A 19274-nucleotide genomic window follows, 5' to 3' on the forward strand; every position below is an offset into this window, starting at 1 on the left:
AATCGCTTCTAAAACTGAGAATAACTAGCATATTTCATATCGTCAATCATTGTGATTATAAAATCCTTCATTGCCAATCGGCTAAGTGGTCTAATGGGATGACACCTGCTTTCGGATCGGAAGGTCCTGGAATCGAGCCTCGCTCGGCACATGCATAGTCGAGTCCTTGGAAAAGGCTCTTTAATCACATTCTCTCACCGTCCTCAGTTGTAACATGAGTACCTGGCCATTAACAGCATTGTCTCTATCCAAAAAAAAACAACAAATGTAATATCGCCTAACAGGCTTCATGTTCCGTCCTACATGTTAAACGTTGTTATTGGCCAGGGACCCTTTGTAAAGCGCTTTGAGCATGTTTAGTGGATATTGTGCTATATAAAAACTCAAGACGTTTTTTTTTTTCATTCATTCCGGTACAATACCATTTCGGAGCATGTGGTTACATAGTTGAAGGAAAAATATTCCAGGCCAAAATAAAATTAAAAAAATAAAAGAAGTAATTTCTCAGTGCATCACAGTGCTATGGCCACTAGCATGGTAGAGATTATTATTTAGCTCACACAATATATAATAAATCACACACACACACACTCACTACTAGAATTATGTACTACCAATATCAAATCCTTGTCTCTACTAAATCATAAACAAAGCAAGCGATTTCCAATAAAACAAGTACAACACGCCATGCACATACAGTGTGTTAATTCATTGCAAACAGTTCATCTGGATACTTTTCCATTACATCACACAAATGTTTTAATTACAATGGTTATCGTATTCACATACCTATAGGTTTCTACATATAATTCGACAAATAAAATAACAAGACGTTAGGTAACAATTTTTTTTTGTGTTAAGGCGTATACATATTTTGAAAACAAATATAACTAAGGCTCTGAAACGGAACAAAAATAAATGAAAAACAAACCAACGAACAAAGGAAGAAGAAGATAAAAAAAAAATATAGTAAAATACATAATATTCACTTAATGAGTCATTAAGACAAATCTTGTGCATCACATCGTATGCAATGTTGTTGATAAATGTTTAACTTTTTCTGATGTTCAAAACTTATTTAAATGTGTTTCCTATAATTGAAATAAATAATTCAATCTACAAAAAACAAGTGGCCGCATTTAGTTAGTTGTAACATACGAGAATTTTAAACGTACTTCAATGGGATTTATTACAAGTTTAGTTTTTAACTAACAAGATTTTCTTTTATAAAAAAAAACAACAAAAAAACAAACAAACAACCAAATTGTATTTTGTCAGAGCATGGCATTGAAGACATGGAGACACGTGTTATCAGGTCAAAAGGACAAGAAAGGACCAGAAAAAACCCAAAACATTAATGAGTGCATGTGTGGATTAAAGACAAAATAAGTGTCCTCTATCAACACAGAGCAACTGAATGAAGTTTGGGGGGTTAATTAATCAATCCAATCCTTGTCAAACCTAAGACCTTGCGTCAAATATAGGTGAGCAATCCTTTCCTTTTTCAGTGCCCCATTTTTGGAACTCTCTCCCATCACATGTGAGATGCTCGGATTCGTTGACAACTTTCAAATCTTGTTTAAAGTTTTATCTTTTTTTTTTTTCGTCATAAGTTGCTATACTAATATCATGTTTCATAGTTGTTAAATTGAATTTGTATCACTTTTCCATTTACGCTTGTTTTACTGTAATGTTTCGTTTTATGTCACTGTAAAGCGCTTAGAGACTGTGACAACAGGGTGAAGCGCTATATAAGTTATTATTATTATCATTATTCTGATGAATTGGGAGGCCATCTTAATCAGTCGATTTATGGACAGCTATAAAGACAAATGTGTTATCCCATAATTTTTTTTAAATTGTTCACTTTCTCTCACTGTAAAAATTTATTTAAAAATTTAAACATCCATGCAATGTAAAGATATGTTTAACACACAATATCAGTGTTAAAATCTTATCTTAAGTGACTATTTGGCCCTGTGGCTTATAATATCATTTATATAATGAAAAATGAATGGTGTACATTTTGTTTTAATAGTAAAAATCCAAATAGCAAGCCATCCATCCACCAAAAAAATAGCGCAACGTTGAGCAGACTCTACAAAATGTGTTAGCTGATCGGCATCATATTATGATGTATATATTTAGCTATCAATAACATCTGGATATAGCCAAAGTAAAGTATTTTTATTTTAAAAAAGAAAGAAAGACAGGGAAGAAGCAATTAAAACAAAGTAAGAAAACTCAAAAACAAAGTAAGAAAACTCAATTTTAATTTTTAAACTGAAAAAGTTGGATATTCAAATATTATAAAACCAAATGATTAAGCAAATAAATATACAAACTAGGAAAAAGAAAATACTTCTGTTTTCAAGTTTAACTTTATCGAGTTCACCCTCATTTAAAATCAAAACAAATTTGTTCGATTTTTCATGCATATGAACTCGAGAGGGTTGAAATAAAAGGAAGAACAAAAAATTTTTTAAATCAAAGAAACAAGAAAAAACTGTGACACTTTTCTTACAACCAACAAGGTCAGGCTGATCATTGGCGAAGGAGAAAGAATCGCTCTCAGTATTAGAATGCATACGCCTTAGTATTATATCGATGGAGGACCACGACTCTATGCCCACCGTGGGGACCACAGGCAATATGTCCGACCCCGAGTCTGCAACGAACCAACAAGCTTTGCTAAAACCAGTATTGTGTTTGTTTGTAAAGTAAGTGAAAGGAAGAGCCAGAAGAACTACTTGGAAGCGAACTAACGGCTGCCGAGGTGAAAAGATTGAGGCGAGACTTCTTGAGAATGTTTGTTAAGAACAAGACGGACAGAGGGTAAGTGACCATTTTTGTTCCAACAAGTCAACAATTCGTGGGGGAGTTGTTTTCCATAGCCACTGGGCAAAAGGTAGGTGTGTGTGTGTGTGTGTGTGTGTGTGTGTGTGTGTGTGAGTCCAGATGGCTCAGTTGGTAGAGCACTCGCTTCACATATAAAGGGACAGAGTTAGATCCTGGGCAAAGTCGAGATTTTTATTTCCTGCAGGGTCAGATAAGCAATGGTGATAATATCATGAGGCAGATCTGTAGTGCAGTAAGCTTTAATAAATCTTGCACCAACAGAATAATCTTAACGAATAGTATGTATAAATATAAAAGGACTATAAAATTCAATATAATTGAACTACAATAGTTTCCTTTTAGGTTGTTATGTGTTATGGGCAGCAGAATACATTCTGAAGAAAACAGTGTGGAGTGGGTACTTCTATCAATACTAATGAGTGTATGGAGAAATGCCAGATGAAAACAGAGAAGAAATATATCACAATGTCAGAGAGCCCAAACCCGGGATCAAATTGATGAGACATCCATCATCTTGTGTGGAGAGAGAGAGAGAGAGAGAGAGAGAGAGAGAGAGAGAGAGAGAGAGAGAGAGAGAGAGAGAGAGAGAGAGAAGAGAGAGAGAGAGATAGAGAGAGAGAGAGAGAGAGAGAGAGAGAGAGAGAGAGAGAGAGAGAGAGAGAGAGAGAGAGAGAGAGCAGTCACACGAGCCACTGAGTTATCCAATATCAAACGGATTCCGGGTTTGGTTCTCTGACACTGTGATATTTTTCTTCAACAAGAAATGAAATGAGTAGGAAAGTGCCAGAAGACAACAGAGAATAAAAACTTCGCAGCGGCAATGGGGGCTCGGACCCGCAACCTTACTGGTACAATCACGACAACTCCGCCTGGACGGGGAGATGGTGACTCTACTGTATGAGCTATCCACGCTGCTAAGTTTTTATTCTCTTTTGTCTTATGGCACTTCCCGACTCCCTTCATTTCTTGCTATTATCAAAATAAGTGCCTGCTCCACTCACTTTTCTAATATTTTTCTTCACTGTTTTCATCTGACACTTCTCCATACACTCTATCTCCCATCATCATTTGGGCAGCAGTATAATTTTTAAAGGGAGAATGGGGTTTGGGGCAATCCACAAAGACACGAGTGTTGTTAGTATATTATTATTATTATTGGTTGAAAACAAACACGTACTCCAATTGAAAACGAGTTAAGTCTAGAAAGAAGATTGTATCATGTAAATAATTAGCCATATGGAATTGATTACGTGGACCATGAGAACCGTGTGTGTTGAGGGTGGGGGTGGAAGAGAGACAGACAGGAAGAGAGAAAGATAGATAGATAGATAGATAGATAGAGATAGAGAGAGAGAGAGAGAGAGAGAGAGAGAGAGAGAGAGAGAGAGAGAGAGAGAGAGAGAGTTTTCAAATCTGTAAACTCTTATTTACATAGCAATAACAATATGGTAAAATCGTCTCTTTATTTTCTAAATCTGTCTAGACTCCATGATTACAATAGCTCCAACACTCACACGTAGGATAGTATCACAAGTTATCTTAACTTCAAAGAAAAATGCCTTAAGTGGCCCTATTTTCAACTAAATCCGAAATATTGAATACTTCTCTAAATTTACAACACAATCACCTTATCACAACCCCCCCCCCTTCTTTTCTTGGGCCGTAGAATTCATTTTTCTGAATTGTTTCTAATTTATTTAGTAGAACTGATAATTGATAAGGAAATTTTAATGCTGTAAACACTATTTCAAATATCATCCATTGCGTCACCCGAAATGAGCCATCAGTATCTGAATTATTACGACTGCCCCCCCCCCCCCTCCCTCGCTCATACTAATTGTGGTTACCATAACATCATAATTTGATATTCCATTATTCACTGAAAATCTTTTATAGAAGCTTTAGAGGTGTTGTGTAAATTATGACCTTAAAAGGAATAGGTATGTGAAACTCTCGTTTTTCCATTATCAGCAAAAGGATTATTAAAGGGAGTCCAGGTTAAAGGAAAGAAGAGAAAGGCAGCATACATACTTCGTAGTCTAATATATCTAAAGTGTAGCAATCAAACCTTCAATCAATCAATCAATCACTCTAAAGATCAATCAAATGATTGACTGATAAACTCTCGAGTTGATCAATCATGTTATCAATCAACAGAAGGATAGATCAATTGATTGACTAATGATGAATCGTTGGGTTAATCAATCTCTCTATTGATCAATCAAAGGGTCAGTCAACAGATTGACCAATTGAAGTGTCATATCGATCAATATTTCTATCAATCAATCGAATGATCAACCAATTGACCATCTGGGCCAGTTTATTGTTGATCAATAGGTCAATCAGTCAATGGATCATTTGATCAATAGACAAATCAATCAATCAAAAATTAAAAATCAATCAATCAAATGACCAAATCAATCAACCAAAAAATAAAACAATCGATCAATCACTCAATCAGCCAATCAATTTGATTTATTAATCAGTTGATTGAACTATCCCAACAATCACAAATTTTCCAAATCAATTGATCAATCAATCAATCAAACTTTTTAAAAAATGAAAATGGGAAAGAATGATTCAATGATTCTAGTCAGTAAATCAATCAATCAATCAATCAATGTACTGAACTATCCCATCAATCACCAATTTTCCAAATGATTGATCAATCAATCAATCAATCTTTTTTATGAAAATGGGAAAGAATGATTCAATGATTCTAGTCAGTAAATCAATCAATCAATCAATGTACTGAACTATCCCATCAATCACCAATTTTCCAAATGATTGATCAATCAATCAATCAAACTTTTTTATGAAAATGGGAAAGAATGATTCAATGATTCTAGTCAGTAAATCAATCAATCAATCAATCAATCAATGTACTGAACTATCCCATCAATCACCAATTTTCCAAGTGATTGATCAATCAATCAATCAATCAATCAACCTAATCCTGAAAACAGGACTGAAAGATTCAATGATTGTTGTAGTAGCCATTTAAAGACCAGACAACACACCAACCATCCTTACGTGGCACAGGCGACACGTAGTCATCGTCATCCCCTATAATATAGGAGACAGGAGGATGAGGAGGAGGAGGGTAAAGGTCAAAGTCAACAACATAACAATAACATCAATCACAAATACACACAACAAGACGTCCGTGTAAACTATCTAACACACCTAAAACATTTAACACAAATTATATTCATTTCAAACTTGTTTTTAGAACTAGACCCTCTAAAAAAAATTCTTCCAATGGGATGAATAAAGGAAATGTTATCTACAGATATATCATTGTGTATTATTATCTTTCCTTATGATTTTGTCAGTCGTGCAGAGCTGTTGATACAACAAATTCTGTTTCTACTGGATAAAACAACAACCAACAACACATTGCAAAGACAAGACACATCGTCATTGATTTTTCCACAACAGAAAATACCAAACACATTTCCAATACATTAATAAGTATTCTATCACAAAAGCAAGTGGTGGGCTGGCCTGTTATTGTTTTGAAATTATGTCAAGCTGGATAGGATGCGTATTTCGAAATAGCCTATTGGGCAACTTAGCTATTTAAAAAAAAATTTTTTTGGGATTTGAACATAGTTCACCGCCCAGGTTGTGCTTTTCAAAATGGTTCCTGGCCAGGTATGTTTTTCAAAATGGTTTCTTGCCTAGCTGTACTTTTAGAGATGGTTCATGTTGAGGTTGTACATTTCAAAATATTTTCAGACCAGGCTGTATTTTACAAAATAGTTTCTGGCCCTGCTGTTCTTTTTATAAATATTTTCTGGGGAGGCTGCACTTTTGAAAATAGTTTCTAGCCTCGTTGCACTTTTCAGAATGGACTCGGGTCAGGAGGCTCTTTGACTTTAAATATCGTAAATTGTCCAAAAACAGCCAATCTGTTGTTTGATGTGACCAGGGTGTCTTCTTTAAAGACCAGTCTTGTTTAAAGAAAACCTTTGAAAACTGACTAAATGGGAGAGAGAGAGAGAGAGAGAGAGAGAGAGAGAGAGAGAGAGAGAGAGAGAGAGAGAGAGAGAGAGAGAGAGAGAGAGAGAGAGAGAGAGAGAAAGAAAGAGAGAGAGAGAGAGAGAGAGAGAGAAAGAGAGAGAGAGAAAGAGAGAGAGAGAGAGAGAGAGAGAGATAGAGAGAGAGAGAGTGATAGACAGAGAGAGGAAGGGTGAGAAAATTCCCCTTCTCTTGTCCTATGTATCCAGCCCGCCACTGACATTGCCAACTACCATGACAACACCAAAAGCTGGTTGAAAATTCATTCTAGAATCCTCGACACTTATATTCAATTCAAAATCAAACAAAATACAATCAAAAATAAGTGCAATTAAAATAGACCACAACGATGAAAGTATCATCGTGCTTTTTAAAAACGACCTTGACCTTGATTAATAATATAAATGATCAAAAATTGAATAATGAGCTAAGTGTGCACATGACACCTTTCCTGTGAGTACAGAATGTTACTATTATTATCACTTTGTATACCAAAACTGACTCACACTGATATGTGACCAATTTGCTCAAAACGTTATCATGTCGGTGAGGTTTAGATGCAAAAAAACTGATTTTATAGTAATAGATATGGAGACATGGGTTACATTTTTATGTTTTATTGAAGAGAATGAATAATATATATAATCAGAGAGCGTAGATAATAGAGAGGCTTTACGGACGGGAAGTCACGCGACTTCGTCGGTGACAACAATGTTAGCGAGGGATGGTGACTGCGTATGCGGCGAGGAGCGAGCTATAAATAACCAAGACAGGTAAACACCGGCACATGGTGGCGAGAGAAGTAATGGAATGTAGTGGATATATAATTCGCACAACATCAAACAGTTTATTAAGCCGTTGGATCGAGGTCCAGGTATCAATATTGAATACAAACATTATCAGATAAGATGAGATAAAAGAAAATTAACTTAAAAATTTATCCCGAAAAGGAAATTTGACATGGGCACAACAAGAGAGGACTCGTACATCAAATTGACATAGACACAACAAGCGAATCACACGCCCCCAACCCTACTGACCCCCCCCCCCCCCACCTCTCTCTCTCTCTCTCTCTCTCTCTCTCTCTCTCTCTCTCATGTAGAAACTTCAAGTGAACTGTTCCCATGATGCTGTGAGCAAAACAAATTACTTTCTGGAAACCATCGATGGATTTGCTTTAGTTTTCTATCATGCATGGCTATGAGGAATCTCGCATCTTCTCTGAGCGAATATAATTCATATAACACTAAAGAGGTGGAGTGTGTTTGTATGTCTGTGTGTGTGTGTGTGTGTGTGTGTGTGAGAGAGAGAGAGAGAGAGAGAGAGAGAGAGAGAGAGGGGGGGGGGGGGGGTGATTTGGTGATGTGGGGGTGGTTGATAACAAAGTCTATGGAAGTGAGTATGAAGCTTACCCAATGCATGCTTGCCCTTCCTACTTATTCTGAAAGGTGGCCGCTTTCCTTTCAATAGACTTATTGGATTTGGAGGTCTGTTCTTGACTTGCCTTGCATCTCACATGGTGATGAAGGCGCACATTGACGAAAAGGTTGATGACGAGGAAGTGAATATCACACTGCTTCACGGCCTTTTTGCATTCCAATCCTGTTTCTAATGTTGCCTCCATCACTTTCCTAATCAGGTACATTCTTAATCCTCTCTTGTACAAGTAGGGGTCAATGTAGCATCGAAATGCATGTTCTGCAGCCGTCAGAATATACATTAATTTATGCGATGGCGCACACAATCCCTCGTTTTCCGTGGTAAAATTTTTCTTGCAGATAAACGTATGCGATGGGTCTTGAGTGCTCCGTGCTTGTATTAAATCCTCTTTACAATTTTCACACAGAAGATTTTTTTTGGCTCTCAACTTCATCCCAACGTAACCTCCAATGTAATTCAGAACTAGTCTCGGTTGTCGTGAGCATGGGAGGAGCGGCTCTCATTACTTGCTGAAGTGGAAGAGGAACATCTTGCTGTAGTCGTGTTCTGACGGTGCTTTGGGCTCCCATTGATGCCATATTTTCAAAACTGAACAAGAAGGTATCGATGTCATCCTTGCAGTTTTTGTTGCCCCCCGGGACGAGAACAGCATCAACCATTGTCTGGCGCAGAGCCAGGCGGAATTCCCTAGAAGTTGGATTTACTCGGTGTCCACCCTTTGCCCTGATGATGGAGAAAAGGTTTTCCAAACAGTCTTGGTTCAGGCGACTTGTCAGAAGAAACTTGAACCTACAGTAATCTCGCAGGTGTTGCCAGAGTTGGAGCAAGGCTTCGATTGACAGCTTCCATCCTTCCAGGCATGGCAGACTACCTGTCTTGTTCAGGGGTTTGACGCCTTCCAACCAGATTTTTGTCTGCTCCAAGAAAGTCACGTGCTTGGAATGTGCCGACATCGCATTGTTCATTGTCCCTTTGCTTCTCAGTGATCTGCTGTTGAAAGCGTTGAACAACTGATCAAAGTTCTCAATGAAATGAGCAGTTGGCAATGCCTCTTGTGGAAGAGAAGAATGAAAGACCATAGTGGCTATACCAGCAGCGACTGTATGACTCAGGACTTGTGCTGCTAGACTCACCCTAAGGTTAGCAAAAACTGGCATGTTGATGTGACGGCTTGTCAGTTTAGGCGCTAATCTGATGGGCTTTGAAGAATCCATTTCATAGAATTGCCGGATGTAATCCCATGAAATGGTGTCTCCAGCCACCCTAAATCCTGAGTTCCGCAGGTTATTTCTAATGCTTTTCAGCAGATGTGGTGGGTCATAAAGAACGTAGACCTTGTGATGTTCAATAATGACAAAGGGTCGGCTTTGAGAGACTCCTAGCTGTTGTAATGCTGACCGGTTGTTTGATCCTTGGTCGCATATCATTGCTTTAGGATGGAGACCTAGATTTATCACTTTTTTCACCACTTCTACAAGAACAAGAAGAAGCATGTCAGCCTTCACTGGTCCATTAGATAACACATAAGAAAATGGTTGCTTCCATTTCGTGCTAAGTCCTTTCACCATGAAGACAAGAGCATGGGTGGCTGGTTTTCTTGATCTTCCTAGCAACAATCCATAGTCCTCAAATCCCTCCACAAGATCTCTAGAAGGATCATACGACAGATCGGACTTAATGGCCATTTCATCATAAACAATGGCACAAGATCGTTCCACTGGTGACATTGCTTCCACTTTTATCTGGAACAGGTTGAGCATGTTCGGGCAGAGTCCAGGTTCAATCTGTACATTCTTCATGGCCAAGGCAAGTGTAGACGGAGATGGTAACTGAAAAAGCCGTTGCAAGAGACTGTAAGCCTTTTTACTAGCGTGAAAAAGGGAGAGTGCAAATGATTTATCCTGGAAACTCCATCGTCTGGATTTCTTTGGAAGTTGTCCAACTCTAACCTGGGACACGATGAAGGAAACGGCTTGGGGAGGTAAATAAAGACGAAGGGTTTGTTCAACACTTTCAAGTGAAGCCTGTAGGCTGTTCGATTCAGTTCCATGTTGTTGCTCGGAACTTGGTTCTGCACTAGAGCTAGTTGCCGCACAGGAGTTTGGCTGATGAGGGGAACTCTCTGTCATTTTGGAGAGTTTCCTCTGTAGTCTCCAGTTCTTTGACCTTTGAGCACAGAGCTTCTTCTTCAGTCTGTCTTTTCTTTGACGTTCCTCTTTCGTCTCGGATACATCCGTCACTGGATGACATTGAGAGGTCGTAGGTGAGGTAAATGGTTTCTCTGGTGGTAATTCTGCAGAATCATCAATTTTACGCTTTTTAGGGGGTGGTCGTGATGGAGTAAGCTTAGGAGGAGGATTTGGAATGTTGAAGATGGTTGGCACAGCAGTCCTGAGAATGACCGTACGTTTCACTGCCGTTTTGCTGAAACAGCAAGGTTCAAAGTGCTCAGAGCAAATGAAGCAGTTGATGTGAATGTGAAGGTATTCTGGTGTTTTATTCTCCAGATCTTTCCTACGGCAATTGATGAGCCACTGCCTGCTACTGTAGAAAGAATTTAAAAAAGCAAACATGCCTATTTCACACGGCTGTGTACAGTTACAATGTAGATCATGCCTAAGTTAATGAGCTTCATCTAAAATCACAACGCTCTATAACAAAAGGAGGCGCATTTATTCACTAAAATTGAATGATACTGATCCACTTATAACGCCATCTCAGGATACCCGCTGTGGCGTTGAATGGTCGTTTTGCATCGTTAATTTTTACAGCAGTAAGGGTATTTGATGGAGTTTAGGATGGTAGATTAAGGTGCAGTAGAAGAAATAGAAAATCAACCCAAACAAACACACACACACACACACACATGCATACATACACACACACACACGCGCGCGCGCACAAACACACACACACACACAAACAAAAAAAAAACAAAAAAAACAAAAAAACAAAACACACACACAAGACCCACCGGCTTATTGTTATAACTGGTGGGGCAATTGTAGCGGTTGTGTGTAGCCAAAGAGGACTGTATATATATGTAACGTAGTTACCAAAGCTGCCATAAACACAATACTCTTTACGGGCACCTCACCAGATAAATCAAACAAGTAGATTCATACGTCTGGCACTAGTAAGAGTTTTAAGTAACTCATAAATACGTGGGATCGAAACAACAACATTGTGGCATATTATATACGCTCACACATACTACACACATTAGTATCTATTACCTTAACACATTCATAGTATAGCCTTTTAAAAACCAAACAAAGAGCTTATAAGATAGTGATTTACTCACATTTTGGGGTCCGATGGAAAGCGCAAGAATGACAAATCAGGCCTTTTATTCTTGGAGTTGCTACAGTTTGGGGCAGAACACCAACGACAATGCGTATTCTTTGCTTCTTTCATATTCGCCGCCATGATGATAAAATGTTTACCTGACTTCTTCTGGTTGCTACACACGAGGCTCGATACGCCTTGCGCGACCTCGTAAAGTCTCTCGTTATTCTACGCTCTCTGATATAATCTATTAACTCACTCAATCCTAGAGATTTTTGCTACTTTTCAAAATTGGAAAAAATGTATGAAAAAATGAGCATGTACATAGATAGTTTTATTCAACTACCATTAACTTAGCTTTGATAATACGATCAAAGAGAGAGGGAATGGAGATACCCCTCTGATGCGCATAATGGACGGTGCCCCCGTTTCGAGCCGAAATAAGTCCCGGCAACCCTTGTACGCAGAATCCCTGACTACGTCTAGAGCTGCACCTACGGGATGGAAGTCGGTTTGGACGAATTCAATCCCTCGTGGGGGCGGGGACGTACACTCCTCTAAGCCTGGTGAGAAGTTGCCAGGCTTTGATACCAGTAAGAGGAGACAATGGGTTGCTGCGAATCGGCTTCGGTCGAGGAGCTGCCTAACGGCAAGTGCGTTACATCGGTGGGGTCTTACTACCTGTCCAATATGTCCCCGCTGTAGGCAAGAGCCCAAGACGGCAGAGCATCTAGTCGAACGGTGTGTTGTGACGATGCTACCCGGCAGGTTCGCGACGTGCACGAATGCGGACCGGGCTTTGCTGATTGGGTCGATTGTCATAACATAGTAGTGTGAGAACCGTAAGAGGCTGCTGCCAATAATCTGTCTAATAAAATGTAATAACTAGGCATGGGGTAAAAGTAACCCGGGTAAACAACGGATATAGTCGGTGTTAGGGTTGAGTGAGTAAACTGACTAAAATATTTCACATTTTTGTCATTTTGATTCTTGGATCCCTTTTTTGACATCTGATTAATTTCATCATAATTACCATTTCGAGGTGATTGGTCACATATAAGCTGTCAATTCAAAAACCATATTCTCGGCATTCCAAAGGTTACTACATTCATACACTGAGTGATCAAGCGCTATAAAACGAGTGTTGTTATAACAAAGGTTGCTTTTTTAATTTATTTATTATTTTTAATGTCAGCGATCTTACACTATGCACAGTACAGTCACTTCTCGATAATACGAATCCTCTGTTCCTAGTAATAAATTACCTCCATCGATCGAGACATTCAAATAATAAGATGATCATTGACATTGGTTTACCTCCTATAATAAAGAAAAATACCCCCCCCCCCCCCAAAACATGCACACAATTTTCCAGGGTTTTTTTTTCTCTGTTGATTTGTGTTTGTTTCTTTTTGGGGGGTTTTCTTGTGTCTTTTTTTTTTTCACGTTGGGACACACAAGACTATACGTGACCACTAACAAATGTCAAATCATTTACACCCTTTTCAGTAGGCTCGAATTTGTGGAAGAAGATTTTACCTATTCTGGTGAATTATAATATACACTCAATGAAAAAGGAAAAGCCCCCCCCCCCCCCCCCCAATCTCTCTCAAAATTTTCTCTTTATTAGAATGCCCTGCTTGTCTGCAGGTTTCAGAGGTTCGAGGTCGTGAGATGAGACTGTGTCTATCCACCATTTATAAAACAAACAAAAAATCAATTATATATCAAGTTTAATAGTATAAATATTCTTTTTTTTTTAATTGACAACAGTAAACTAAAACTAAAAACAATCGAATGTGATCTATCGAGACAAACTAATGATATCGTGTCAGAATAATCTAGACAAGGAAAATTAAGTTTGAACTCAAAATGATCTTCAAATATTAAAAAAAAAAACCCCAACAAAACCCACACTTTTCAATGAAGGCATTCCTTGTAACTAAAATTGTATAAGCTCAGCTTAAAATAGCGAGAGAAAAAAGTCGTGACGTCACACCTTCTACTTTTCAGGTTCCAAAATCCTTGGTAGTATGTGTGTATGTAACCAGCCCCTCAGAGGACTAATACAGTCGCTAGGTTACATTTTTGAATCATAAGGTGGGATAACTATTTTAATAGCAGGATGTATAAACAGATTCTATGGATGACGGGACGTAAAAAAAGAGCGAGGAAGGATGATCTTTATTGACGACCAGCATATATTTAGACTAGAAAATAAGATACCATTACTCTGAAATCAGAAGATTATTTACACAATGTAAGTATCCAGTCCTCTGGAAGAGTGGTTTTACACTTCCAATGAGATAGGAACTAGTTTTTTGACATGACACTTTTGTTCGCAATAACTCTGAAATCAGAAGATTATTTACATAAGGAATGCATCCAGTCCTCCAGAAGAGTGGTTTTACACTTCCAATGAGATAGGAACTAGTTTTTTTGACATGACGCTTTTGTTCACAATAACTCTGAAATCAGAAGATTATTTACATAAGGAATGCATCCAGTCCTCCAGAAGAGTGGTTTTACACTTCCAATGAGATAGGAACTAGTTTTTTTGACATGACACTTTTGTTCGCAATAACTCTGAAATCAGAAGATTATTTACATAGGGTATTTATTCAGTCCTCCGGAAGAGTCGATTTACACTTCCAATGAGATAGGAACTAGTTTTTTGATATGACACTTTTGTTCCCATATTGAATTTAAGGCCAACTAGATCGACTGACACAATGCCATTCTGAAACGATTGGTCACAATGATTTATACACAATATAAGACGTCTCATCTCTACAAAATTCTTAACCATCAACACAGGTCTGAGAAGCCTCTACAGGTCCCAAATCACCTACGTACCTTCCAAGCTTGTGACCCTTGTAGCGCTACCGTGCTGGATGCCGGCAAACGCCGTGTCCCCTTCCAAATTCTCCAAAAACCTGGCCGCAACGCCGGGAAACATCTGACCGCTCTGGATCATGTACTTCCGCCTCAGCATCAGGGCCCGGACCAACATCTTGGAGGCCTGCTGGAGGTCTCGGAAGGGAACCTGGTACAAGAGAACGATAGCTTTCAGTTTAACGTCACTCACGTTCCTGCCCCCTATGTCAACACCCCAATGAAACAGTAACACACCACTTGCTTGAATGTCAACCTCTTGAAGACCTGAGATGCACATTCCTCCCACCAAATCCAAGCATCAGTAACACACTTTATAGTCACCTGGAACAACTACAAAAGACATCTAACTTCTACGTCATGGCACAAGACCGAAGGGCTAGAGCTCAGGTGGTCGCTGGTTCGGATAAGTAAGTAAGTAAGTAACGTCACTCACGTCTTTGTTATTGTTTTTTTTTTGCCATCCATGTTTATGAGTAATTCTCACTAAGCTGTATTAAACCAGACTATAAATGTTCATGGTTACACGTGGTTTTATGTTGGACCGTTAAACTTCCATATGGCAATGTTGTGAGTTTCTTAGTCAAGCACACACTATCATTATGTTTTAATTTATAACATTAAGGGGGTCTTGATGTACGGTTATGTGGACATGTGGTATGACACTCGCCTTCAAATTGGAAGGTCTTGGGTTTGAGTCCCGCGTTGTGCGGCGTTGAGCGGAGTCCTTTGAAAAGTCTCTTTACTGACATTCTCTCACCACACTCAGGTGTAAAACAAGAAGAAGAAGAAGAAGAAAAAGAGGAAGAAGAGGAAGAAGAAAAAGTAGGAGAAGGAGGATAATAATAATAATAATAATAATAATAATAGTAATAATAATAATAATAATAATAATAATAAAAATAATAATAATAATAATAATAATAATAATAATAATAATAATAATAATAAGAAGAAGAAGAAGAAGAAGAAGAAGAAGAAGAAGAAGAAGGTGGAGAAAAAATGACAAAAAAATTCTTTCTCAAGAGGTCCTTCCATGACTTACAATGAGCTAAATGATGATGATAGTGATAATAATTATAAAATGATGATAATGATAAGAACGATGATGATGAGAAATGATGATCAAAGCAAAAAGCAAAAAAAATAAATAAATATATACAATAAAAATAAAACCAACAAAAGTACCCAAACAAAACAACAAAACACACATATACACAAGACAAAACAACCAAAAAAAAAACAACAAAAAAAAACACCAGCTGACCCCAGACGCGTCTTCCCCTGAGATGTTGATCCGCTGAAAATCGGTCAAGACGTCGTACTCCTCCTCCAGCTTGTGCTGCACGGGGGAAGGGATGTCCGAGTCCATGTGGGGCATCAGGTGGGCGCTGAACTGCGGCTTGTTGCCGGCGGCCCGAGCCCCGCTGGGTGGCTGGCCCTTGTCGTCTCCGTGGCTGCCAGACGATGTGCTGTTGGAGTTGGAGATGACACTGTGAGGTTATAAGAGGAAGGGAGTCAGGGATAAAGTGTATGGCATGGACATGATTTAAAATTGCTTGTTATGATGGTCTAGGAGAGATAACTAACATCTTGGTTCCATATCTCTGCTATATGGTTTATATTTGAGTCCCCGGAAAAGGCTCTATTACTGGCATCAATTCTACAACATCAATTCATACTTTTTAAACTTTTTCCTTACCGACCATTTTTCGGATTTTCCCCAAAATGTCTTACCCATCCGACATACAAAATGACTTTTAAAAACAAACAAACAACAACTCTAACTCAAAAGGAATAACCTACATGCCATACACAACAACAGGGCATGAGGTTTTTGTAACTATAACAAAGATATTTCTCCGAATGTTGTGATGGACCAAAATAAATGTGCATGAGAAAAATAATGATCGCATCGTGATGAATGTGACGATTTTCCTGTAGTTGATAAGGAGAGAGTTCAAACATTTTTTCATAAGCTTCTCTCACTCATCTTTTAGTGGTAATCTCTCGTTTTTTATTTATTTTTTTTTATTTTTGAAAGAGAGAGAGAGAGAGAGAGAGAGAGAGGGAGAGAGAGAGAGAGAGAGAGAGAGAGAGAGAGAGGGGGGGGGGTGATTTGTCATTATTCAAAGCAAGGGAACTGATTGATAACTACATCGTTTCAGTAGGTCTTGAAATTAACAATATATTTTGTATTTTAGTATCGAACATTGTAAAAACGACCCTTTGTCACAACCGATTTATTTTTGGGTCCGTATGACAGTGCCTGATTATTTCACTTAAACTTATACATGTGGGCAATTCAATTTTATCCAAGTAAGCAGAAACATTAACCCTTTCCTTACCACCCATAGGAAAATCGTCACATTCGTTACGATGCAACCGACAGTCTTCTGATTCCGTTTTCTCTTGTACACCACAACATTTAAAGAAATGCTTTGATTACAGCTATAAATACTAAACACTGTGTTGTAGAACTAATTTTGCTGAGCAACACTCTGTATAGAATTCACTTATTACTTTTTTGTTTCATTAGGAAAAGTTTATTTTGTGTTGGGTGGGTGTGAATTTTCGGGGGGGGGGAAATTCTAAAAATAGCTAGTAAAGAGAGAGAGATAACACGTATAAACAATCCCAATCCGCCCAATTCATTCAGTATTAGACATAAAATCAAATAATATAATAAGACAAAAGAAATTATTTAAAAGCTTAGTTTACAGAGTAAATAAAAAACCGTTCAAAAAAAAAAAAAAAAAAAAAAAAAGAAAGAAAGAAAGAAAAAAAAAGTCGCCCTTCGATAAAAGGAGAAAAAACCCCCCCAAAACCCCTATACAAACGAACTAATCAGAGTATAATAATGGCAAGAATAATAAAACAATTAAACCAACAGCATAACAGAATTGGATAATATTAATAACTCAGAAGAGCTGAGGACAAAAAATATGGAGTTTTTGAAGGGGGGGGGGGGGGGGGGGGGAAAGATAAATTTTAAAATTTCAAGAGAAAAAAAATCTGTATTGACTCAAAATACGTGGTATTTTTTTCTAACCTGAAAAAAAAGTAATTACAGGCTATCGACAAAATTTAATTAATTGGCATATCTGCAAGGTCTATCTATCTTTCGACTGGTAGCACGTATTACACTGTCCATTATATCAATTTAACATTACAGAAATTGGGAACAACTCCACCCCAAGGATCTAATCCTCTATAAGACCGATTGATCATTAAAAATTCCAGTAACATTATTATTGCATATATAAAAAAAATATATCCGAAAATGCATGGGGCAAAAAAAAAAAAATCAAAAAAAATCATCAAATTTGGGCCAAACTTGGACCCAAATAAAATCTTGAAAAACAAAATAAATAAATAAATCAGAGAAAAAATAAAATCTCTATATTATAACGTAAGGGTGGTACATCTGCATATCATGCCCTCCACCTTCTGGGAAAAGAAAGGCACAGCTTGTCTTTCCTAGATGTCTTATTCTGCTTTAACCTTTTCTTTACGAGACTGGAGTTGTTTCCAAATATGTAGTCATTTCCTCAATTGTTTACACAACCTTCTAATCAATAATAATAATAATAATAATAATAATAATAATAATAATAATAATAATAATAATAATAATAATAATAATAATAATAATAATAATAATAATAATAATAATAATAATAATATATGCCTATTTAACAGATTTGAAATAAGTCAAAAATAGTTTGAAACACGGGAGGGACGTTTCGGACTATCAAACCCTTCTCCAACCAATAACAAAATTACAAACAATGACTCTTGACGGATAACACCTCCGTGTCAACTATTCTATTATGTTCCTTTTTGAAGATGTGAAATTGATTTTGTCAGATACATTTTAAAGTCCACAGACCCCCCCCCCCCCTCCCCGCCAAATAAAAAAAAAACAAAAAAAAAAAAACAAAACAAAAAAAAAAAAACCCCAACAAAACAACAAAAAACCCCAAAGCAACTCGAGTTTTGACTAAGTCAATTGTCGTATACAGGTTACGGATTGGTCTATTTATTGACAAACTGTGCAAGATATGATGACGTCAGGACGCCAGATTAGACTGAAATGGAACCCAGCTTTTGAGGGGTTAAACATATAGAACACACGATGTAAAAAGAAGTTAGGGATTTGTGATAATGGAACAGAGGAAGGAAGGGAGATTAGGAGGTGGTGAGATAGGGGTGTGGGTATGGAGTGGGAGGGGTAGACGAAAAAAAAATAAAATAAAAATGGATCGAGTGTGTCAGTGGCATGTGTGTAAAAATGGGGGGGGGGGGGGGGGGGGGGGAAGAGAACAAAACGACAACGTGATAATGATGATGTAACTGTCAATGGTGTCATTGGTGAAAAAAGATGATGATGATGATGATGATGATGATGATGATGATGATGGAGTAGGAGGAGGAGAATGAAATGGTCAAAGAGAAGGAGGAAAATGAACAATAAGAATGAGTAAAGGAGAATGTTAATTAAAAAAAAAAGAAAGAACAAAAGCAATTAAAAACATTAAAAAAAATAGAAATAAAAACGGCACACAGAGAATAACAGAGGTTAGGTAAAGAATCAATCATAAAAGATAAGGGAAATATACAGATATATGTATAAAAATAAATCAACATAGAGAGGGAGTGATGGGCATATAAAAAATTAATTGGCAGAAAGAGAGAATGAGAGAGGGAAGGAAGCAAAAACAGTGGATGTGATCTCGCGAGAGAGCTAGATAGATAGATAGATAGAT

The 19274-nt window shown here is 37.7% G+C and overlaps 1 protein-coding gene across 12 annotated transcripts in view; it reads right to left on the reverse strand.

The window, feature by feature from the left end:
- The window catches only part of LOC144959991 (AMP deaminase 2-like), a 90749-nt gene that overhangs the window by 14932 nt on the left and 56543 nt on the right, over positions 1–19274 (reverse strand). For 6 of the 12 annotated variants that reach the window (XM_078892902.1, XM_078892896.1, XM_078892898.1 and 3 more), the window contains 2 exons: positions 15773–15977; positions 14467–14656 (listed from right to left, as the gene is read on the reverse strand). In XM_078892902.1, the coding sequence (XP_078749028.1) occupies positions 14467–14656; positions 15773–15977 (395 nt within the window). Of the gene's footprint in view, positions 1–14466; positions 14657–15772; positions 15999–19274 lie in introns of all 12 variants that reach the window. The other 6 variants (XM_078892899.1, XM_078892895.1, XM_078892894.1 and 3 more) reach the window with 1 other exon arrangement.

This window comes from Berghia stephanieae, chromosome 14, assembly GCF_034508935.2.
Source record: "Berghia stephanieae isolate SIO BIC M18660-M18661 chromosome 14, UCSD_Bste_1.3, whole genome shotgun sequence".
NCBI classification, from domain to species: domain Eukaryota; kingdom Metazoa; phylum Mollusca; class Gastropoda; order Nudibranchia; family Aeolidiidae; genus Berghia; species Berghia stephanieae.